Source organism: Canis aureus, chromosome X (assembly GCF_053574225.1).
Source record: "Canis aureus isolate CA01 chromosome X, VMU_Caureus_v.1.0, whole genome shotgun sequence".
NCBI classification, from domain to species: domain Eukaryota; kingdom Metazoa; phylum Chordata; class Mammalia; order Carnivora; family Canidae; genus Canis; species Canis aureus.
The window spans coordinates 110,154,714-110,179,245 of NC_135649.1; the positions used below are offsets into that span (position 1 = coordinate 110,154,714).

General features: G+C 39.7%; 1 protein-coding gene across 1 annotated transcript in view; it reads left to right on the plus strand.

Moving 5' to 3' along the window:
• Nucleotides 1-24,532, plus strand: part of BEND2 (BEN domain containing 2) — a 62,875-nt gene that overhangs the window by 13,150 nt on the left and 25,193 nt on the right. The window contains exons 4-13 of the mRNA XM_077889276.1: nucleotides 2,882-2,956; nucleotides 6,113-6,217; nucleotides 6,937-7,264; nucleotides 11,239-11,394; nucleotides 12,550-12,660; nucleotides 14,063-14,212; nucleotides 15,596-15,748; nucleotides 18,621-18,743; nucleotides 19,949-20,098; nucleotides 23,468-23,602. Of these exons, the coding sequence (XP_077745402.1) occupies nucleotides 2,882-2,956; nucleotides 6,113-6,217; nucleotides 6,937-7,264; nucleotides 11,239-11,394; nucleotides 12,550-12,660; nucleotides 14,063-14,212; nucleotides 15,596-15,748; nucleotides 18,621-18,743; nucleotides 19,949-20,098; nucleotides 23,468-23,602 (1,486 nt within the window). The remainder of the gene's footprint in view (nucleotides 1-2,881; nucleotides 2,957-6,112; nucleotides 6,218-6,936; nucleotides 7,265-11,238; nucleotides 11,395-12,549; nucleotides 12,661-14,062; nucleotides 14,213-15,595; nucleotides 15,749-18,620; nucleotides 18,744-19,948; nucleotides 20,099-23,467; nucleotides 23,603-24,532) is intronic.

Sequence of the window (24,532 nt, forward strand, 5' to 3'; positions counted from 1 at the left end):
TTCTTACTATAGCCCATAATTCATCCTTAGAATAGAGTGATTTCTAACTAAATATAATGGTTTTTTTTTTGCTGTCTGTCTACTTATTTGTACCCTGTTTTATTCCAAAAAGCAATTTAAGGTGTCTTAGAGACTAATTTATTGAGAAAAATAGGTGTTTTAGTGTTTCTTATTTTGTCCACAGAGTGTCACTGTTGGATTATTTGAAAATCAAAAGCCATAAAACATTTGATTCTTTGTTCCTGGTTAGAAATATTTGCTTTTAAAGCAATTCGATGCCAGATTACTAGAAGACTCTCTTCCAACCCTGAAGTGCATCAGGGGTTAAGTTGGTGTCCTAAGTGTAATTGGGTGAATGAGAAAACAGTTCAGCAAGTATAGTTGACTCTTGAACAATGTGGGTGTTAGGGGTGCTGATCCCCGCGCAGTCAAAAACCCACGTATAACTTTGGACTCCCCTAAAACTTAATCAAATAGCCTCCTGTTAGCCAGAAGCCTTACCGATAGTCAATTTTGTGTTATATGTATCATGTACTGTATTCTTACAATAAAGTAAGCTAGGAAAAAGAATGCTAGTGAGAAAAACATAATGAAGAGAAAATACGTGTATAGTATTGTACTGTATTTCTCGGAAAAAATCCACATATAAGTGGACTCTCATAATTTACACCCGTGTTGTTCAAGGGTCAGCTGTATATCTTTTTTGTGTTGTTGTAGTATTTACAGTGGGCAAAGGTTGGCCTTTGGTGCTTGTTGAAAGCAGAATTGAAGTCCTGACTGTTTCTCTCCTTTCTTTCATACTTCCTTTTGGTATATTAATAAATCCTTCCTGGACAAGAACATGTATACCCGATTGGGAAGAAGTTGGGAGTGTCATTAATGGATGCATATCAGATACGCATTCTGGATATTTACATAATATTAACTGCTAATTGCCAAATCTATTCACATTATCATAAAGAAAATGATTTAAATTCTTTTTCAGCCTTCACGTACTGTGGAGTTACTCTGAACTTGAGAACTGAAGGAAATATTTCTCTCTCATGAATAATTATGCTTCTGTAGCAATGAAGAAGACAGTGAAGCCTTAACCATTTTATTTCCTTCTTTTCCTTATCTAGGAAAGTAGGCAGTTTTGTGCCCTGTTTGAATAGCTTTTGTCATTTCTGGAATAATTTTAGATTTACAGAATAGGTGTGAATATATTGCAGAGAGTTCTCTTGTATACACTTCATACAGCTTCCTTGTACTGTATAACTTAAAATTATGGTAATTATGTAAGCATAGTACTGTTTTCACAACCAAGATGTTAACATTGTCACAGTACTATTAGCTAAATTGCAGCCCCTGTTTGAATTTCAACATTCTTCTCCCCCTTGTGCTTTTCCTATTCCAGGATCCAATCCAGGATCCCACAGTGAATTTAGTTGTGTCTCCTCAGTTTCTTCCAATCTGTGACAGTTCCTCATTCTTTCCTTGTCTTTTATGACCTTGACATTTTTGATGAGTGTACCAATCAGTTATTTTGTAAAATGTCTCTCAGTTTTGGTATGTCTGGTATTTTCTCTTGAATAGATTCAGATTATGCATTTTTGGCAAGAACACCACACAAATGTTGTCTCCTTACTAAGTCTTTATCAGGGGCGCCTAGTGTCCATATATCTTTTTACTGGTGATGTTAAAATCAATCTCTTGGGCAGCCCGGGTGGCTCAGCGGTTTAGCACCACCTTCAGCCCAGGGCGTGATCCTGGAGACCCCGGATCAAGTCCCATGTCGGATTCCTTGCGTGGGGCCTGCTTCTCCCTCTGCCTGTGTCTCTGCCTCTCTCTCTCTCTCAATCTGTGTCTCTATTAATAAATAAATAAAATCTTTAAAAAAATCGATCTCTTGGTTAACATGGTGTCTTCTGGATTTTTCCACTGTGAAGTTACTGTTTTTCCCTTTGTGTCTAATAAATATCTTAGGTGGGAGGTACTTTGGGACTCTGCTGATCTCCCGTTTCTCCTCAGTTTTCTTCCTACTGAGTTGAGATAGCACATGGATTTTACCTGCAACATTCACTACTGTGGTGTTTGCCAAATGGCGACTCTATTTCCCTCATTGCTATGTATATAGTAAAAGGAATTTGTTTGTAAGGAAGGGCTGTCCTTTCTACCCCATTTATTCGGTTACATATTTTCTATCTATGTGGGCTCCTGGGCATTCATTGTATTGTATGAGTTTTTTATAATCCAATATTATTGATCAAATTTTCCAGCTTTGGTTTTTGGGAGCTCCTTCCAGTTGGGTCCTGTGGCCTTTTCATATGCCCCCACTTTTTTTTTAGCTCTTCCAAATTTTCTGACATCACAAGATGTTCTAGGCTCATTCATACTTTTCCTGACCCAGCCCTGCAATTGCTTCTCTCCAAGGAGCCCTGGTGCCTTTAGATATGGTGCCTGGACACTGGATATGTTCATTGCTAGTCTTGTGTCATTGATCTTAGGCTCTCCCAGTGGACAGAGCTAGGAAATATGTGGATACTATTCCATGCATAAATATAAATCTTTTTTTCTATATCTGTCTTTATATATATTATAAGCTATGTGTTCATACTCATATTTAATAACTTTTCTTGAACCTACGTTCTTATATGATAACTTCTTTCCTCTCCCTGTATTTAGTCAGCTCTTAATCATTTCATTCTCATGTGAATATGGGTTTTGGTTTTACTTTTATCTCTGCTTTATATTATAAGACTTTTGGAATGCTTTTGGAATGTAGATGAAAAAGAAAATAATTAAAACAAATAAATATATAAAGTATGGCTTTTTCTAATGCTTAGTTTGGGTCCTAGTGATATTAAGCATTGACTACTTATTATTTTTATAATATTAATAGGAGAGCTGTGCATCTGGAGGTTTCTCTGACGCAAATCCTCAAAACCAACCTATGAAACTCCAACACCACTACAAGGTATCAAATTTCTGTCTTTTAAATATTGTTTTCCAAAATTTTGAGTAAAAGTTTTTTTCTTTACCTCATTCATTGTCATCGTGCTATTAATAGAAATTTTATCATGTTAAATTCTGTATGATTATCACTCCATTGTGATACATTTTAAAATTTTCTAGTTAGAACAGTATCCCTAGGTGAAAAATTTGAAATAAAAATATGACTTTTGTAGCTTAAAACCCAATAGCCCATTACTGGTCAAATGTAGTTAACTCTCTTTCATCTAGGTTGTTCAATATTTAATTTCTCCAGTTTACTCTCCTAAGGAAATTGGCTGATTTCAATAAAATTCAGTAGGTGCCTAAATGCATATTAAGTTATCTCAGCTGAAAGAAAATGGCAGCTCATCTTTTTTTTTTAAAGAGTATACCTTACATCGTTATGAGGAGATTTTGTACAAGTTAGTATGTCAGTAGAGACTGATAAGTATGGGCAGCCCCGGTGGTACAGCTGTTTAGCGCTGCCTGCAGCCCAGGGCGTGATCCTGGAGACCCTGGATGGAGTCCCACGTCAGGCTCCCTGCATAGAGCCTGCTTCTCCCTCTGCCTGTGTCTCTGCCCCTCTCTCTGTGTGTGTCTCTATGAATAAATAAATAAAATCTTTAAAGAAAGAGATTTGTAAGTATAACTATCAAGAATTTTGCTAGCTGCATCCTCTAGAGGTAGTGAAAGTTTATTTTTTAAAAAGTAGGTGTTAAGATCCAAAGTTTGTTGATTAAAACAAGCTACGGTGCCTAACTAAGAATGTTTTGGTGAGTATCACTCTTATTGAGAACAGAAGTGGATGGCTTCGAGGGAACACGTCAAGTCTTTGGGGAAGGATGTCCAGATTGGGGGGGACGGTTCTGATTTCAGGCAGGGCCCTCTCTGGCCTGCCTCCTGTGAGCATCCACAACACCCCTGGCTAGGACGGCTCTGCCAGGGCCTTCTCTTTGAGCGACTGTATGAGATGTGGTGGGCCAGAGCGTGGGGGAGGAGAGATGCTGGGGGCCCTAAGTCAGAGCCCTGAAACGGACCAGCAGGGAGCCTCCCCGTTTCTTCCAGTGTGTGAGCTCTCTCCTTTCTTCAGCCCCTGTCCTCAGAGGGCTAGACCTGTTGCTGCACACTTCCAGCTTTTCTTTTTCTGTCCTTGCCCAGAGTTCTCTTTAGGGAGACCCCAGCCCTACACAGGCTGGGAAACAGAGGGGGCCCTGCTGGGACCCGTCCACTGCCCTGTGGCCTGTCCACAGGGCTCGAAGCAGCTCCCTCTCTGTCCCCCTCGAGCTCCAGACAGCCCAGCCCTCGCTGCTTATTTCAGGAGAGGGGGGAGTGAGGCTCAAATCCCTCCATGTCCTGATTCCTGGCCCTACAGCCAGCCACTGGCCTGGGATCTGGCCTTCGGGCCTCTCCCTCTCTAAGGCTAAGTTAGCTGGCACTGCTCTGCCTCTGAGCCTCTTCCATGGGCTGGGACACCTCCGTTCGTGAGTGGCCCGCTCCTGCACCTTGCGCCTCTGGCTCCATTGCTCTGCCTACCCTCCACAGCTTAAGGCCGCCTCCTCTTTGGGCCTCCCATCTCTCTTCCTGTCATGCATTCTCTCTCCTTCCCTTAAAAATCCAGCTCTTTGAACATCATTTATGTTCACCGGCTAAACATCTGACTTCCGATGTTCTCTCTGTTTGGGTAATTTTGAATCTACTGTCCTTCTGCCTTCTCTGCCCTTCCCTGCGTCTTTACCTAGTGAGCACCATCTTGTCTTGTAATCCTCAGTGTAGACGTCTCCATTGAAAAGCCTGCCACCACTGCCAGCCTGGCTTAGGTCTTGCTCTTCTACGCACACTTAGCCTCCCATTCCTACCTGTGTCAGAGCCATCAGAGGCATAAGGATAGTAGGAATATTACTGGATGATTGAGCATTACTGGACCAGGGGTTGTGTAGTACTCTTGTCATGACGTTAATATTAATAACCATACCACTGCGCCTCACGTTGTCCTCAAGGGAACTGGGGGAGAGATTTCTCATCTCGATTCTCTACATGAGGAAATTGAAGCACAGAGAAGTTAAGGAACGCGCCCAAGGTCACACAGCTGAGAAGCAGAACTCTGGTCTTTGCACCCGTGTGTTCCCCGAGAGCCTGCACTGTTCACCTCAGTGCTGTCGGCTGGAGGGTCTCGCTTATCATGCATCAGAACCACCTGGAGGGCAGATAGCTGCCCCCACTCAGAGTTCCCCAATTCAGTAAGTGGAGGGCAGGAGCTCATGTGTTTCCGACAAGCCAGTGGGTGACTCGTGCTACTGGTCTGAGACCACACTCTGAAAACCATGGCTCCGGGCTGCCCATCACTTTATTGAAATCTCTCCCCAGCTAACACGGGGAGCTCCTTAGGGCAGGATCTGTTGGTTGTCTTGTTTCCTTTTTTCCTTTTCTGTCCATAGTCCTGGCACCTAGCAAAGCCATTCTGATAGGAAGTAGGCCCTCGGTACGTGTTTATTTATTTGAATGAATGAATGAGGAAATGGTTCTGGCCTCCTGTGTAAGTGTATTTTTTTCTGAGCATTTTGAAATTTCTGAGTATTTGAAGAATTCTCGGGTTTTATTAGTCACATACCTGGTTGGCTGCGAGGGGACATGTCCTGGAAGGTTTTGTAAGGTTGTTGATTGCCTGATTTCAAAATACTTTGAAGTCACAAGTCACATCTGTTATATTTGGCTCACTGTTCTTTGCAGAGTGGAATGCTCATTGCCTGTGAATTCACACCATGATTAGATGGAAAGAGGTTCTTTGGCCTTTTAGCAGATTTGAAGATTTCTTTCCTAAAATAGCTCTTTCGTTGATCTAAAAGGACTCCATCATAAATGTGGTGGCTTTAAGAATGATGGGACGTTTACTTTCTGGTTTAGAGCTTCATTAAATGCCTGTATGGCATGGAGTAGTTGAGTAGGAGGCTGGGGCTCTTTATCTCAGCTGGCTCGGCTCGGTGTCACCAAAACCAGGGATCAAGTGGCAAACGAGACATTTCTGAGGGCCTGAGAGCTTTCTTTGTTTCTAGCAATTAAAATTTGGCCTAATGATATTTTCTTATACGTTACTTTTCTTTTGAAATAGGAATTGCTAAAATAGTTGTTTTTATTATAATAGGCTTTGCAAGAACTTATTCAAAGCACAAATAAGCAGGTAGACAACCTTTGTGGAATTGTTTCAGAAATGCAACCTCCTTGGGAGAAACCACTGTTGCCAAATCCTGTAAGTATTATCAAACCACTGCTGCTACTTCGATATACCTCTCGTTCCTAAAGGTACCAATCACTTAGAAGTGAGAGAGAACTAATGCCTCTGAGATTAGCAAGGCTGGTGTACACTTACGTTAGCACATAGGACCTTAAACCTCTCTTGGAGGAATACTGAAGTTTAGGTTTGAGAAATCATGATGCTGAATATTTTTACGTTTGTAACCGTGATGTATAAAATGCAATCAAAATGTTGGGTCGAAGAGGAATAAAAATCATACAATAAAAATTCGGCATTTAGCCTTAACCGTGGAAAATGACATTGCAAAGCAACTAGGTATTTGTGCTTTTATCGACTTTTTAATTCTTTTTTTAAAGATTATATTAAAAAAATAAAAGATTATATTTATTTATTCACGAGAGACACACAGAGAGAGGCGCAGAGACACAGGCAGAGGGAGAAGCAGGCTCCACGCAGGGAGCCCGACGTGGGACTCAATCCCAGGTCTTCTGGATCACAACTTGGGCCGAAGGCAGGCACTAAACCGCCGAGCCACCTAGGGATCCCCTAACGACTTTTTAATTCTTATGGGCACAAATTTATGACATGTTTGTGTTAGTTTAGAGGTCACTTGGATTTACACAAAAGAGTTTTAGTTGTATACCTCAGATAGAAAGTAAGTCCAGGAAGCAAAGAGGAGAGCGTAACCCATTGTGTTCTCTTACCCTGGACAGGGAGCCGGAGGCCCATCTGTAGCAGTGCAGGCCAGGGCCGACCCTGTAGGAACAGCTCTTCAGCCAGCAGTGCTCTCTGAACTGCAGGAGCAGGTGCTCAGGGAAAGTCCACCACTTCCCAAAATTGTCTCCACATATTCATTACAGCACAGTCTCTCACCAGAGAGCTCAGTTGCTCCTCTTGCCATGTCCTGCTTTGTCAGTGGAGGAGTGGAAGGTGCCCACAATTGCTTGGCCGGTCAGCCTCCTCCGGCAGCACCTACAACTGTCCAGCCGCAAGGAGTGCTCCGTGTGGCACACTCGGCCCGTGGCTCCACCCTATGGGAAGGTAGGTGCTCAGGCCCAGACCCGGGCTCGTTGACTTTCTGCCTCCTTTCCAATCTTGGTGAGTTTGAAGGGACACATACTATAATAGCATCCTTTCATCTGGATTAAATAGCATTCTTAATGCAAACTAGCAATAGCTGGTTTTTAAGTTGATGTATGGTTGGCTACAGCTATTCTTGGGGAAGATTCTATTTATTTGAGAGAGAGAGAGAGAGAATGAGAGAGCGAATGAGCAGTGAGGGGCAGAGGGATAGCCAGATTCCCTTCTGAGCAGGGGGCTTGATCCAGGGATTCCAGGATCATGACCTGAGCTGAAGGCAGACACTTAACCCACTGAGTCACCCAGGAGCCCATAGAGGTTTTTTTTTTTAATTAAAAGTTTTATGAAATAATTGTAGATTCCTATGTAGCTTTTTTAATAATAAATTTATTTTTTATTGGTGTTCAATTTGCCAACATACAGAATAACACCCAGTGCTCATCCCGTCTAGTGCCCCCCTCAGTGCCCGCCAACCAGTCACCCCCCACCCCACCCTCCTCCCCTTCCACCAAGCCTAGTTCGTTCCCCAGAGTTAGGAGTCTTCCATGTTCTGTCTCCCTTTCTGATATTTCCTACCCATTTCTTCTCCCTTCCCCTCTATTCCCTTTCACTATTATTTATATTCCCCAAATGAATGAGACCATATAATGTTTGTCTTTCTCCGACTGACTTACTTCACTCAGCATAATACCCTCCAGTTCCATCCACGTTGAAGCAAATGGTGGGTATTTGTCATTTCTAATGGCTGAGGAATATTCCATTGTATCCATAGACCACATCTTCTCTATCCATTCATCTTTCGATGGACACCGAGGCTCCTTCCACAGTTTGGCTATTGTGGACATTGCTGCTAGAAACATCGGGGTGCAGGTGTCCCGGCGTTTCACTGCATCTGTATCTTTGGGGTAAATCCCCAGCAGCGCAATTGCTGGGTCGTAGGGCAGGTCTATTTTTAACTCTTTGAGGAACCTCCACACAGTTTTCCAGAGCAGCTGCACCAGTTCCCATTCCCACCAACAGTGCAAGAGGGTTCCCCTTTCTCCACATCCTCTCCAATATTTGTGGTTTCCTGCCTTGTTAATTTTCCCCATTCTCACTGGTGTGAGGTGGTATCTCATTGTGGTTTCCTATGTAGTTTTAAGAAATAATTGACTGATACCTCTTACCCAATTTCCCTCAAAGGTAACATCTTGTAAAACTCCAGTAAAATATCACAAGCAGGATATTTTTTTAAAGATTTTATTTATTTATTCATGAGGGACACACACACAGAGAAAGAGAGAGCGAGAGAGAGAGAGAGAGGCACAGGCAGAGGGAGAAGCAGGCTCCATGCAGGGAGCCCAATGTGGGACTCGATCCCGGGTCTCCAGGATCAGGCCCTGGGCTGAAGGTGGCGTTACACTGCTGAGCCACCCAGGCTGCCCCGCAAGCAGGATATCGATGTTAATGTAAGCCACAGATATTATTCAGCTGTCCCCAGTTTGACTTGTTTCACTGTGTGTCTGTGCATTTAGTTCCATGCAGTTTTATCACGTGAGGTTTGCATGTCCCCCACTATAGTTAAGGTACAGAACATCTCTGTCACCAGGATGGTGACTTGTGTTGCCCCTTTACACTGTACCCATCACCCTCTGGTGGCCTTGCTCTCCCCATTCCCCTTTCCCTAACCCTTGGCAACCACCAATCTATCCTAGCTCTCTAAAATGTTGTCACTTCAAAATTGTTATATAGTTGGATGCATACTGTATGTAACCTTTTGATATTGGCTTTTTTCCACTCCAGGTAAGTCCCTGGAGATAAAACCAAGTTGTTGCATGTTTCACTAGTTCCTTCCTTTTTATTGGTCAGTGCTGTTTCACCGTAAGGTATGCTGTACTTTAACAGTTCATCTGTCAAAAAAAAAAAAAAGTTCATCTGTCGAAGCAGATTTTCATTTTTCTCCCCCTGCTCCCTCCGGTGTTTGACTATTAGAGAAGTAAGGCTCCTGTAATATTCATGTACAGGTTTTTGTGTAAATAGAAGTTTCATTTCTCAGACATGAATGCCAGGGAGTGCAATTTCTAGTTAGATGTTAATTGAATGTTTAGTTTTAGGAGAAACTACATGTGCCATTTTATGTTGAGGCCAGCTACGTAGGAGTGATCCAGTTTCTCTGAATCCACATTTCTGTTCCTTCCATTGTTTTTTTTTTCTTAAAATTTTTTTTATTGGAATTCAGTTTGCCAACATATAGCATAACACCCAGTGCTCATGCAGCCAAGTGCCCTCCTCAGTGCCCGTCACCCAGTCACCCCAACCCCCCGCCCACCTCCCCTTCCACTACCCCTTGTTCATTTCCCAGTCAGAGGAGTCTCTCATGTTTTCTCACCCTCACTGATATTTTCACTCATTTTCTCTCCTTTCCCTTTATTCCCTTTCACTAATTTTTATATTCCCCAAACGAATGAGACCATATAATGTTTGTCCTTTTCCGATTGACTTATTTCACTCAGCACAATACCCTCCACATCGAAGCAAATAGTGGGTATTTGTCGTTTCTAATAGCTGAGGAATATTCCATTGTATACATAGACCACATCTTCTTTATCCATTCATCTTTTTTTTTAAGATTTTATTTATTCATGAGAAACACGGGGGGAAGGGGGAGAGAGAGGCAGAGACACAAGGCAGAGGGAGAAGCAGGCTCCACACAGGGAGCCTGACGTGGGACTCGATCCCGGGTCTCCAGGATCACGCCCTGGGCCTAAGGCGGCGCTAAACCGCTGAGCCACCTGGGCTGCCCTCCATTCATCTTTCGATGGACACCGAGGCTCCTTCCACAGTTTGGCTATTGTGGACATTGCTGCTAGAAACATTGGGGTGCAGGTGTCCCGGCGTTTCACTGCATCTGAATCTTTGGGGTAAATCCCCAGCAGTGCAATTGCTGGGTCGTAGGGCAGATCTATTTTTAACTCTTGGAGGAACCTCCACACAGTTTTCCAGAGCAGCTGCACCAGTTCCCATTCCCACCAACAGTGCAAGAGGGTTCCCCTTTCTCCACATCCTCTCCAACATTTGTGGTTTCCTGCCTTGTTAATTTTCCCCATTCTCACTGGTGTGAGGTGGTATCTCATGGTGGTTTTGATTTGTATTTCCCTGATGGCCGGTGATGCGGAGCATTTTCTCATGTGCTTGTTGGCCATGTCTATGTCTTCCTCTGTGAGATTTCTGTTCATGTCTTTTGCCCATTTCATGATTGGATTGTTTGTTTCTTGGATGTTGAGTTTGATAAGTTCTTTATAGATCCTGGATACTAGCCCTTTATCTGATAGGTCATTTGCAAATATCTTCTCCCATTCTGTAGGTTGTCTTTTAGTTTTGTGGACTGTTTCTTTTGCTGGGCAGAAGCTTTTTATCTTGATGAAGTCCCAATAGTTCATTTTTGCTTTTGTTTCTCTTGCCTTCATGGATGTATCTTGCAAGAAGTTGCTGTGGCCAAGTTCAAAAAGGGTGTTGCCTATGTTCTCCTCTAGGATTTTGATGGAATCTCGTCTCACATTTAGATCTTTCATCCATTTTGAGTTTATCTTTGTGTCTGGTGCAAGAGAGTGGTCTAGTTTCATTCTTCTGCATGTGGATGTCCAATTTTCCCAGCACCATTTATTGAAGAGACTGTCTTTTTTCCAGTGGATGGTCTTTCCTCCTTTGTCGAATATTAGTTGACCTGTTCCTTCCATTGTTCCTTCTTCTGATGCCTCATGAATCCTTCTTTCCTCATATCCTTTCTGATAGAAGATTTTTCTTTGACCTTTCGGTAAGAGTAAGCCTGCTGGAGACAAAATCTTTTTGTGAGGTGTTTTTATCTCCCCTTCTTTGTGGAAGGATAGTTTCATCTAGTATAGGATTCGTGGGTGTCAGTTCTTGTATTACAGCCCCTGAAAACTTTTTATTTATAGAAATGCCAGGGAAAGCAGAAGCCAGCCTTGGAAACAGCACTGAGTCAATACATTACCCAACTTCATTGGGAGATGACAATGGCCAACATAATGTCTCTTCATCCGTTTTCATCCAACATAATGTCTCTTCATCCGTTTTCATCCTTCCCAATTTTGGTGAGTTTAAAATGATACATATTACAAGTTGGGCCTGTAGATTCACCAACATCCTTAATGCAAGTCAGTGCCAGCTTGTTTTTTAATGAAGCTTTTTATTTTGAAATAATTGTAGATTCATGTGTAGTTGTCGGAAATTAGGTAGCAATCTCGTTTATGTTTTACCCATTTCCCCCAATGATAACGTCTTCTAAAAGTTGGTACAACTGAGTACTGGCATTGATTAAATCCACATTTGTAGGTGTGTGTGTGTGTGTGTGTGTGTGTATGTGTATTCAGCTTTATGCAGTTTTATTGATCATCACAGCTGTGATCCAGCACACTTCCATCATCACCGCATATTGCCTTTTAGGACCTCAACCACCTCCATCCTTTTCTCTTACACTAGCGAAGAGTGAACTGATTTCCCTTTCTATAATTTTTCCACTCGAATATTGTTATTTAAATGGAATAAAATGCTATATTTATAAAATGCTATATATATATACATATATATGTATATGTATATATATATAGCCTTTGGGGCATAGCTTTTTCTCTAAACCTAATTTTCTGGAGATTCATACCAATAGTTGCATGTATCAACAGTTTCTTCCTTTTTATTGTTGAAAGCTCTCCCATGCTATGGATGTACAACTGTTTCTGTTTCTTCACCCATGGAAGAATATCTGGGATGTTTCCAATTTTTGGCTCTCAGAAGTTTAACTCTGTGAACAGTTATATACTGTTTTTTGTGTCCACTTACGTTTATGTGTATATTTTTTGAGGTGAATGCCCAAGAGCACAATTCTGGGTCATGTGATAATTTCATGTTTAGTTTTATAAGAAACTGCTAAAATGTTTTTCAGGCCATTCACCTTTCCACATGTAATATATAAATGATATAATTTCTCTTTATGCCTATTTCTTCTCTTTCCATTATTTTTTCTTCTTGATGCTCAAAGATCCATTCTTTGATCATCTCTTTTCTGTTGAATATTTTCCTTTTGCCTTTCTTTAAGGGCAAGTCTGCAAGGGACAAGTTCTTCTGGTTTTTCTTCGTGTGACAATGTCTTTATTTCCTGTACAGTAATGAAGGATAGTTTTGCTACCTATAGAATTAACAGTTGAGAGTTCTTAAGTACTTGAAAAATGTTCTTTCTGTACAAATACCAGTGATAACAGAAACCAACTTGGAAAACAACCCTGAGACAAGAAATTCTGGAACTTCACTGAGAAATGGCAGTGACCAATGTCCTTCATCTGTCAGCCTTCCACCCAATTTTGGTGAGTTTCGAATAGTGTGTGTTACAAGTAGCACTGTTTAATCTAGATATATCATCAATATCCTTAATAGAAGCCAGTGGTAGCTCATTTTTAAAATTAAACTTTTTATTTTGAAACAGTTTTCAATGCATGTATATTTGTAAGAAATAACATCAAGTCGTACATTTTACACTTTACCCATTTCTCCCACTGTTAACATCTTGCAAAACTGCAGTACAATATCACAACCAGGGTATTGACATTGATACAATACACAGATATTATTGAAATGTGCCCAGTTCTATTTATAGTGATTTGTGTGCATTTGTATTTATTTCTATCTCATTTTATCACACGAGTAGGTTTGATGTCCATCACCACAGTCAGGATACAGAATGGTTCCATTGCGGTCAGGATGCTTCATCTTGCCCCTTTAAAGGAGATTTTATTTATTTATTATTTGAGAGAGAGAGAGAGAGTGCATGAGCAGGGGGAGAGGGGGAGAGAGAGAGAATCTCAAGCAGAGATTCCTCACTGAGTGCAGAGCCTGACACAGGGCTCCATCCCACAACCTTGAGATTGCGACCCTGAGCTCATGACCTGAATCGAAATCAATAATCACAGGCTTAACTGACTGAGCCACCCAGGCACCCCTCGTCCTGCATTTTTAGAGCCACACCCACCTCTTCCAGGCTGCCCTTTCTTTCCCATTGCCCATTTCCCTAGCCCCTGGCAAACACTACTCTCTATAATTTTGTCACTCCAAGAGTGTTCTCTAAAGGGAATCTTAAGGTATGTAACCTTTGAAGATCGTTTAGTTTTTTCAGTCAGCATAATACCCTGAAGATTCATCCAGGTTGTTGCATATGTCGGCACTTTCTCCCTTTTCTGTGGTTGCAGTGCACAATAGTTGTTTGTAACCATTCACCCACTGAAGGACATTGGTTGTTGTTGGTGGTTTTGTTTTTCTTCCAGTTTTTGGTGTTAGTAGTAAAGTTGCCATGAACATCCACGTCCAGGTTTTTACGTAGATATGTTTTTGTTTCTGTCATGAATGCCAAGAGTGCAGTTGTTGAATCTTATGGTAATAGCGTGTTTAGTTTTATAAGAAACTGTGAAACAGCTTTCCAGAGAGACTGTACCAGTTTTCATTCTCACCAGCAATGTATGAGTGATCACATTTCTCCCCATCCACATTTCTCTTCTTCCCATTGTTCTTTCTTCCTGAGGTACCACATTTCCTTCTTTCATCCTGTCCTTTCTGTTTGAAGATTTTCCTTTCATCTTTCTCTACAGGTAAGTCTGCTGGGGACAGATTCTTTTGGACTTTCTTTTGCAAAATGTCTTTGTTTCTTTTACTTTTCCCCCTGAAGGATAGTTTTGCCTCATGTAGAATTCACAGTTGAGGGTTCTTGTCTTTCAGCAGTTGAAAAATTCATACTTATAGAAATGCCGGAAAAATCCAAAACCAGCCAGGAAAACAGTTCTGAGACAGTCTATTACCCAGCTTTATTGGGAAATATCAGTGGCCCAGATACTGACTCTTCATCTGCTTTGGTCCCACCCAATTTTGGTGAGTTTGAAATGATACATATTACATGCAGTGCTGTTTAATCTAGATCCATCAACATCCTTAATACAAGCCAGCTATAGCTCTTTTTGAAACTTTTAATTTTGATGTAATTTAAGGTTCAATGCAGTTGTAAGAAATAATACAGAGAGATCCTGTTTATGCTTTATGTATTTTACCTAGTGATACCACCTTGCAGAACCATAGTACAGTGTTACAACCCAGACATTGGCATTGATGTAATTCACAGGTGTTATTGAAATACCTCCAGTTTTACTTGCATCTGTGTATGTGTATATGTGTCCCTGTGCTTGTGTGTATTTAGCACTATGCAATTTTATTGTATGAGTGGGTTCACATGTCTACCGCCACAGTTGAGGTAGAGATCATTTCCATCACTCAAGGATTCCTTGTTATTGTGTCTTTTTACAACCACACCTACCTTCCCTGCCTCGAAGACCCATCCTCAACACCTGGCTATATCTGATATTTTCTCCATTTCTATAATTTTGTCTCTTCAGATTGTTATATAAGTGGAGTCACATATGATATAACCTTTTGGGGTTAGCTTTTTTTTCCCACCCAGTTTAATTGCCTGGAGTCTCATCCAGTTTGTTGCATGTATCAATAGTTTATTACTATTATTCCTGAAAATAGTATTCCATGCTATGGGCATGTTAATTTTGTCTGATTGTTCACCTGTTGAAGGATATCTGGATTTTTTTTTCAGTGTTTTGCTATTAGGAGTAAAGTGGCTATAAATATCTGTGTACACATTTTTGGGTAAATATGAGTTTTAATTTCTCACCTATTGATGGAGAGTTTCCCATGGTATAGATACACAACAGTTTTTTTTAAACATTCACACATTGAAGGACATCTGTTTTTTCTTTCCAAGTTTCTGGATACTAGAAGTAAAGCTGATCTGCTGTGAATATTCATGTACTAAAAAAAAAACAAAAAAATATTCATATACTGATTTTTGTGTAAATACAAGTTTTCATTTCTCTGTCATGAATGCGGAGAGTGCAATTGCTAGGTCTTATGGTAATAGCATGTTCAGTTTTATGAAAACTGCCAAAACAGTTTTCTGGAGAGGCTGGACTATTCTACATTCCCAAGAGCAATGTATGGGTGATCTAGTTTCTCCCCATCTATATTTCTGATCTTTCTATTATGTTTCTTCCTTACCGATGCCCCAAGATTCCTTCTTTCATGCTATCCTTTCTGTTAGAAGATTTTCCTTTAGCTATCTTTTAATAATCTGCTAGAAACAATTTTTAAAAATTGTTCTGTTGTGGGAGAGTATATTTATTTCCCTCCTCTTCCTGAAAGATAATCTCACTCAATGTAGAATTCATAGTTGAGCATTCTTGTCTTTTGCAGTTGAAAAAGCTGTACTCGTTGAAATGCCAGAAGCTGAAACCAGCCTGGAAAACAACCAATTGATTGATCAGACAATCAATTACCAAACTTCATCAGGAAATGGCCGTGGCCCAAATCCTGTCTCTTCATCTCTCTCCATCCCACCCAATTCCAGTGAGTTTGAAATGATACTTGTGTCAAGTAGCACTGTTTAAACTAGAAGTGTCAACATCCTTCGTGTCAGCTAATGATACCTTTTTTTTAAATTAAAGTTTTGATATTGTAATTTGAGATACCCATGTAGTTGTAAGAAATCATACAGAGGGATCTCATTTATGCTTTACCCATTTCTGCCAACAATAACACAATAACATCTTGCAAAACTATGATAGGCCATCACAACCAGAGTACTGACATTGATACCTTCCACAGATCTTACTGAGATGTCCCCAGTTTAATTGTATTGATTTTGGTGTATGTGTTTAGTTCTATTAGATTTTATCACATGAGTGGGTTTGATGTCCACCACCACAGTCAGGATACAGAACATATCCATCAACATCATGAAGATGCCTCATCTTGCCTTTTTGTAACCACACTCATCTGAGTATAATTCCCTGGAGAGTCATCTGACTTGTTGCCTGTATCAGCATTTCCTTCTTTTTTATTGCTCTGTACTATTCCGTGGTGTGGGTGTTCACAGTTTGTGTATTGGTTCACTGTTGAAGAATGTCTCAACTTTTTCCGGTTTTCAGTATTACAAGTAAAGTTGCTATGACCGTTTATTTACAGGTTTTTGTGTACACATAAATTGTTACTTCTCTTAGATGAATGCCCAAGGGTGCAAATGCTTGGTTGTATGATAATTGCATGTTTAGTTTTATGAGAAACTGCCCCATGGTTTTCCAGAGAGGTGGTACCATTTAACTTTTCTACCAGCAACATATGATTGATTCAGTTTTTCTGCATCCAGATTTCTGCTGCTTTCATTCGTTGTTCTTTCTTCCTTCTTAATGCTCCAAAATGTGTTTTTTCATCATTCTTTTCTGATAGAAGATTTTCATTTAACCATTTTCTTTTCTTTTTTTTTTCATTTAACCATTTTCAAATGTAAGTCTGCTAGCGACAAATACTTTTGGCATTCCTTTGTATGAGGATTCATGATTTCCCCTTCATTCATTCTTTGTTGTTGTTTTTAATAGTTTGGATATTCATTTCTTGTTTTCAGCAATCATTGAGGTATAACTGACAAAGTTGTAATATATTTAGAGAATATACAGTGTGATGACTTGATATACATGTACATAGTGAAATGATTCCTGCCATTGAGTTCACTAACATATCCACCATCTCACGTATATTTACCTTTTATATTTTGGTGGGGAGAATGCTTAAGTTCTATTCGATGATACAGTGCACTATTATCAGCTCTAGTCACCGTGTTGTGCACTAGAGCCTCAGGCCTTACTTATGACTGAAAGTTGATACCTTTTTTTTTTTAAGTTGATACCTTTTTTACCAGCCTCTCCCCACTTCCCTTTCCGCCTGGCCCCTGGCAACTGCCATTCATTTATTCTATCACCTTTTTTTATGAGTTTGACTTTTTTTTTCTTTTTAGATTCCACATATAAGTGATACCATGCAGTATTTGTCTATTTCACTCTCTGGTTTATTGCACTTAGCATACTGTCCTCCAGGTCCATTTGTTAATGTGGTCACAAGTCTGCTCTATTATCTATTGAAGGACAATTTGGCCAGACACAATCACATGGTTTGAGATTTCCTGTCTTTCGGTATTTGAAAATATTGTATTTGTAGACATGTTGGTAAAGGCTCAGACCAGCCCAGAAAAGAACCCTGAGATGACAAGCTATCCACTTTTATTGGAGGATAGCAGTGACCAAGACGTTTCTCCAGTAGGTTGCAGCATTCCTCCCAGTTTTGGTGAGATTGAAATGACAGATACATTTGACATGTAGCATATTTAATCTAGATTCATCAACATCTTTAGTGTAAGATAGTGGTAACCTTTTCTTTTCTTTAATTTTAAAAAACGATTTTATTTATTTATTTGAGAATGAGAGAGCAAGAGAGAGTGAGCACAAGCAGGGGCGGGGGGAGAGGCAGAGGCAGAGGGAAAGGGAGAAGCAGGCTCCCCGCTGAGCAAGGAGCCTGAGCCTGACTCTGGGCTCCATCCCAGGACCTGGGATCATGATCTGAGCTGAAGTCAGATGCTGAGCCGCCTGAGCCACCCAGGCGCCCCGATAGTGGTCGTTTTTTTCTGATTGTACTTTTTATTTTCAGAAAAATTTAGCTGCACATGGAGTTGTGAAAAATAATACAGATCATGTGTTCCCATTCTTCAGTTTTCCCCACTGGTAACATCTTGCAAAAACCGGAGAAAATGATCACAACCAGGAAATTGGTGTAATACCCCCCACAGAGACAATTGAGATGTCCCCAGTTTCACTTGTATTTGTTTGTGTGTGTGTGTGTGTATTTAGTTCTATACAATTTTATCATATCAAGAGGCTCATGTATCCTCTGCCACAGGCAAGCCCTGAAACAGTTCCAGCATCACCATTTTCCCTCATAATTGCTCTCTTGTAACCACAACCATCTCTTTCCAGAGGACTTTCTCCCCAGTTCCATCCTCTGCCCTGTCTCTAATGATTGGCAATCTGGAATCTGCTCTCCAGATCTATAATTCGTCCATCCAGCATTGTTGTATAAATGGAATCGCAAGGTGTTTAAGATTGGCTCCTTTCCCTCAGTGCAATTCCCCGGGGATTTGTTCATGTTGCTGTTCTTTACATTGCTGTTTCTCTATGATGCTCCAGTATTCTTTCTTTTATATGTTTTCTGTAAGATTTTCCTTTAGCCATTTTTTAAGCATAAATCAGTTAGTGGTAAGTACTTTTGGTTTTCCTTTGTCTGTAAATATCTTTATTTTTGCTGCAGTGCAGAAGGATAGTTTCATTGGCTATTTGGCTATAGAACATGAGGCTAGTAGTCTTATGGCATTTAAAAAATGTTGTCCTTGTAGGAATGCTGTTCAAGGCAGAAACCTGCCTGGGAAATAGCACTCAGCTGGGAAATTACTCATCTTTCTTGGAAAAGGACAGTGGTCAAGAAACTTCAGAATATTTCTTCATGCCTTCCAGTTTGGGTGAGTTGAAATGAAACATATTACAGGTAGCACTGTTTAATCTAGATTCATTAATACCCTGAATGTGACCTAGTAGGGTTTTTTCCTTTTTAATAAAAAAATAATTAAAATTATTTAAGTCAGGAGTAGAAGTTTTATATCGAGAAAATTTTAGCTACACGTGTAATTGTAAAAGAGATCTTATGTACACTTCATCCAGCTTCCCCCAATGATACCATCCATCAGAACTATAGTACAATGTCACAACCAGTGTATAGACATCCATAGATTTTATTGAGATGTTCTCAGTTTTATTTGTACTTGTGCATGGGTTTATGTTTGTGTGTGTATGTGTATTCGGTTTTATATTATGTGATTTCATGATGTGAGTAGGGTTCCATACCTCCTATCGCCTATTGCCCTTTAAACCCATGACTGCTTTTCTCTTCCTACCCTCCTAGCCCTTGTCTGCCCTGTCCCTGTCCTTAGCAGCCACTGATCTGCTCTTCCTCTTTATAATTTTGTCATTTAGAGAGTTTTATGTAAATAGACTTACATGGTTATATCATTTTTCAGGATGGCTTTTTTTTTCCTTCAGCATAATTCCCTGCAACTTCATCTGAGTTGCTGTGTAATATCAGTAGTTCCTCCATTTTTATTGCTGACTATTCCATGGTATGGGTGTACCGTAGTTTATCTGTTCACTGGTTGAAGGATGTCTGGGTTGTTTCTAGTTTCTGGCCATTAAGAGTAAAGCTGCTGTGTACACTCGCGTACAGGTTTCTTGTGAGCATCAGTTTTCATTTCTCTGACATAACGCCCCAGAGCACACTTGCTGGGTCCGATGGTAATGGTAAGTTGAGTTTTGTAAAATACTACTGAACTGCTTTCCAGTGCAGCTGTACCATTTCCATTCCTGCCAGAGTTTTATGAGTGATCTAGTTTTTCTGCATGCATACTTCTACTCTTCCTATTAGTCTTTCTTCCTTCTTTATGCTCCAAGCCTCCTTCCTTCATCATATCCTTTTGGTCAGAAGATTTTCCTTTAATCATGTTTTAAGACTAAGTCAGCCAGCAACAATTTTTTTAAAAAATTTTAAATTAAATATATATATATATATATTTTTTAGTTTTCCTTTGTCTGGGGATGTCTTTATTTCTGCTTCATTCTTAAAAGATAGTTTTACTTGATGTAAAAATCACTGTTGAGATTTCTTGTCTTTCAGCACCTGAAAGATGTTTTACTTATCAAAATGTTGTTCAAACAGTATCCAACGCTGAAATGACTTCTGAGACCATGAATCCCCCAACTTTAATGACAAATGACAGCAACCAAGATATTGATTCAGAATCTTTCTTTGTCACTCCTGGTTTTGGTGAGTTTGAAATGATACATATTATAAGTAGCACTCTCTAATTTAGGTTCAACATTCTTAATATGAATTCTTACTGATAGCTTTTTCAAAATTAAAATGTTCATTTGGAGATACTTCAGAATCACATGTACGTGCATGAAATAATGTAGAGAGATCTTATGTATCCTTAACCAGATTTCTCCCAATGCTAATATTGTGCAAAAATATAGTAAAATATCACTACTAGGATTTTGACATCAATACAATCTACACATCTATTCAGATGTCCCCAGCTTTACTTGCATTCATTTGGGTGTGTGTATGTGTGTGTGTGTTTAATTCTCTGCACTTGTGATATGTTTATGTTCAGGTATTCACCACTACAGTCATGATACAGAACTGTCCCATTATTTCCAGGAACCCTCTTGTTGCCTATTTATAATCATATTGTATGTCATTGCTTCTCTGGCTTGGTCTCTAACCCATTCAAGGGCTAATGTGTTCTCTCTTTTTTAATAATTTTATATTATTTTATGGAAGAGTATATGAGAAATTGGTATTAATTTTTTAAATGTTTGGTAAAACTCTCTAGTAAAATAATCTGGGCCTGATTCCTTTTCAGAAGGCTTTTAATTGCAAATTTAATGGTTATAGGACTATTTAGATATCTGTGTCATCTTGGTTGAGTTTTGGTCTTTGTAATTTTGGAGGAATTGATTCAGCTCTGCTAAGTTATCAGATTTATGAATGTAAAGTGGTTTGTAATATTCCCTATTATCCTTTTGATGGTTGCTGGATAACTTATTTCATTCCTGGTATTAATGATTTGTGTTATCTCTTTTTCTTTTTGTAATTCTTTTTAGAGGTTTATTAGCTTTATTAATCTTTTTGAGGCACCAACCTTTTTGTTTTATTGATTTCCTGTTGTTTCCATATTTTCAGTTTCATTGATTTCTGTTCTTTATTATTTCATGCTTTTTGCTTATATGGGGTTTATTTTACTCTTCTTAGTTCTTGGTGTAGGAACTTAAATTATAGATTTAGAACTGTTCTCTTTTCTAATATAAGCATTTAGTGTTGTAAATTTCACTTACAGTACTTCCTTAGTTATACCCCATATATTTTGATGTGTTGTATTTTCATTAAGTCATATGTATTTTTTTTTAAGATTTTATTTATTTACTCATGAGAGACACAGGGAGAGAGAGGGGAGAGAGAGAGAGAGAGAGAGAGAGACAGGCAGAGGGAGAAGCAGGCTCCATGCAGGGAGCCCGTTGCGGGACTCGATCCCAGGACTCCAGGATCACGCCCTGAGCTGAAGGCGGCGCTAAACCGCTGAGTCACTCAGGCCGCCCAAGTCGTATGTATTTTATTATTTCTTTGGAAACTTCATCCTGTCATTCTATTATTGATTTCTAATTTGATTCTATTATGGTCAGAAAATAGACCTTTTTTTAAGATTTTATTTATTTATTCATGAGAGATACAGAGAGAGAGAGCGAGGCAGAGACACAGGCAGAGGGAGAAGCAGGCTATATGCAGGGAGCCCGATGTGGGACTCGATCCTGGGTCTCCAGGATCACACCCTGGGCTGAAGGCAGGTGCTAAACTGCTGAGCCACCCAGGCTGCCCAGAAAATAGACTCTATATGATTTCTTTTCTTTCCAATTTGTTGAGATGTTTTTCCTCTGGCCTAGGATGTGGTTTGTCCTGGTGAATGATCCACAGGCATTCGAAAAAAATATGTATTCTGGTTTTGTTGGGTGGAATGTTCTGTAATGAGAATCCTGTTAGTTGATTGTGTTGTTCAGATATTCTGCATCCTTGCTGATTTTTGGTCTGGTTGTTTGATCAGTTTCTGAGATAGGGAGGTATGAGGTCCTCAACTTTAATTATGGATTTGATTATTTCTCCTTTCAACTTTTTCAGTTTTTGCTTAATGTATTTTGAGAATTTGTCATTTGGTGTATTGAGAATCATTGTCTTCCTCAGGGTTGATCTTTTCATCTTTATTTGTTTCTTTGCCCTGAAGTATACTTTATCTGATGTCAACACAGCTACTCTGTTTTTTGGGGGGACTAATGTTTGCATGGTATATGCCTTTTCATCCTTTTACTTTCAATCTACCTATGTGATTGAACTTGTAGAGTTTTTTGTAAACAGCACATAATTGATCTTTTTATTTATTTATTTATTTTTATTTTTTTTTAATTGATCTTTTTAAATATACTTTATCACTTGCTGCCATTTAATTGATATAGTTAGGTTACTTACATTTAAGATAATGTAGGCCTAGGCCTAAGTCTACCATTTTATTATATTTCTTTTTGTTCCCTATTTTTCTCATTATTTTTTTAAAGTTTATTTAATTTATTTGTTTAAGTAAACTCTACCCCCAGTATGGGGCTTGAACTTACACCCTGAGATTAAGAGTTTCATGCTCTACTGACTGAGCCGGCCAGGCACTCCCCTACTCATTCTTTTTTTGTTTATCTTTTTTTGCCTTCCTGTGGGTTACCTGAACATTTTCTAGCGTTCCGTCTTGATTTATTTATGTTTTTGAGTACATTGCTTTGTATGGTTTTCCTAGTGGTCACTCTGGATATGGTTATATATGTATGTGTCTTATCACAGATTACTGGTATCAGCATTTTACCACTTGGAATGAAGTGTTGAAACTTTAATTCCACTTAGTTTCCTTTGCCCTCCTCACTTTTAATATATTGTCTTGGATATCAGATGGTGTTTTCATTTTTGTTTCAGTCATCACATATGATTTATAAAACTCATGATTGTATGATTGTATTATATTCATCCATATTTCTGCCTCTTCTGTTCTTTCTTTCTTTTTATTATTGAATAGTAGTCTGTGGTATTGGATTTACCACGGTTTGTTTAACCACTCAACAGTTGAAGGACATCTGGGGTTGTTCACCATTTTGGCTGCTATGAATAAAGCTAAGAACACTTAGCTTTATTGTGCAGGTTTTTGTGTCATGTCATGGGCTTTTATTTCTCTGGGATAAATGCCCAAGAGTGAAATTGCTGTGTCATGTGATAATTGAAGATTTAGTTTTATAAGGAGCTGCCAGACTATTTTCCAGTGTAGCTGTTTGATTTTTTATTGAACAAATGATCAAGTTTCTCTTCACGCATACTTCTTCTGCTCTTTCTGTTGCTTTCTTTTCCTTCCTGATGCTCCAAGATTCCTTCTGTCATCATAACCTTTCTGTTTGATGATCTTCCTTTAGCCACTCTTTCTTAAGAGTAGGTCTGTTAGTGACAAATGCTTTTAGTTTTCCTTGTCTGAGAATATGTTTATTTCACCTTCACACTTGAAGGATAGTTTGCTGGATAGTGAATTTGCAGTTGAGAGTCCTTTTCTTTCAGCACTCTTACCTATAGAAATATTGGTAAGAGCAGAAAGCGGCACGGAAAACGAAACAATGAATTACCCAGTTGTGTTGGAAAATGACAACAGCCAAGATTCTATCTCATCATCTTGCTGCCCTCCTTCCAGTTTTGGTGAGTGCGAAATGACACATATTACAAGTAGCACCATTTAACCTATATTCTTCAACACTCTTGATACAGGCTAATGGAAGCTTTTTATTTCCTATTTTAAGGGTTGGGTTTAGGTTATATTAATCATAATGGCTGACATTTATTGAGTGTGTATTATGTACAAGGCACTGTGTTAATCAATGACAGGTCTCTTCTCTATTAATATTCAGATGAGTCCATATGTAGGTATTTTTATTACCCCCATTCTCAAAGTCGCAGAGCTGGTGAGTGGAAGTTCTGGAAATCTCAGTCCTCTGTGACTTTTTTTTTTAAAGATTTTATTTATTTATTCATGAGAATCACACAGAGAGAGGCAGAGACATAGGCAGAGAGAGAAGCAAAGGGAGAAAGCAGGCTTCCCGCGGGGAGCCTGGTGTGGAACTTGATCCCAGCACCCTGGGATCACCCGGGATCATGACCTGAGCCAAAGGCAGACACTCAACCACTGAGCCACCGAGGCATCCCTGTCCTCTGTGACTTAAAGCTCATGTTTCTAAACAGTCTCCCGTATTGCCTGCCAAGACACAGTGGCAGAAATGAGGTGACCCTAAGTTCCGTGCTTTCTAAGGGCAAGCCTTCCTAATCTTTTATAGTTCCTTTGTGTCTCTACCTCTAAGTAGCTAATCTCTTATTAATATTCTAGCACAGGGCTCAGCAAACTTGTTCTGTAAAGGGACTAGATAGTAACTATTTTAGGCTCTGTGGGCCATCTGGTGTGTGTCACCACGACTCAAGTCTGCTGCTGTAGCATGAAAGCAGCCACAGATGTAGGTAGATGAATGGGTGTGGCTGTGTGCCAGTACAACTTGATTTATAAAAACTGGCGTTGGGATCGGCCTGGGGACTGGAGTTTGCTGACTCCCGTCCTAGAGGAGATGCTTTTCTTTTCAA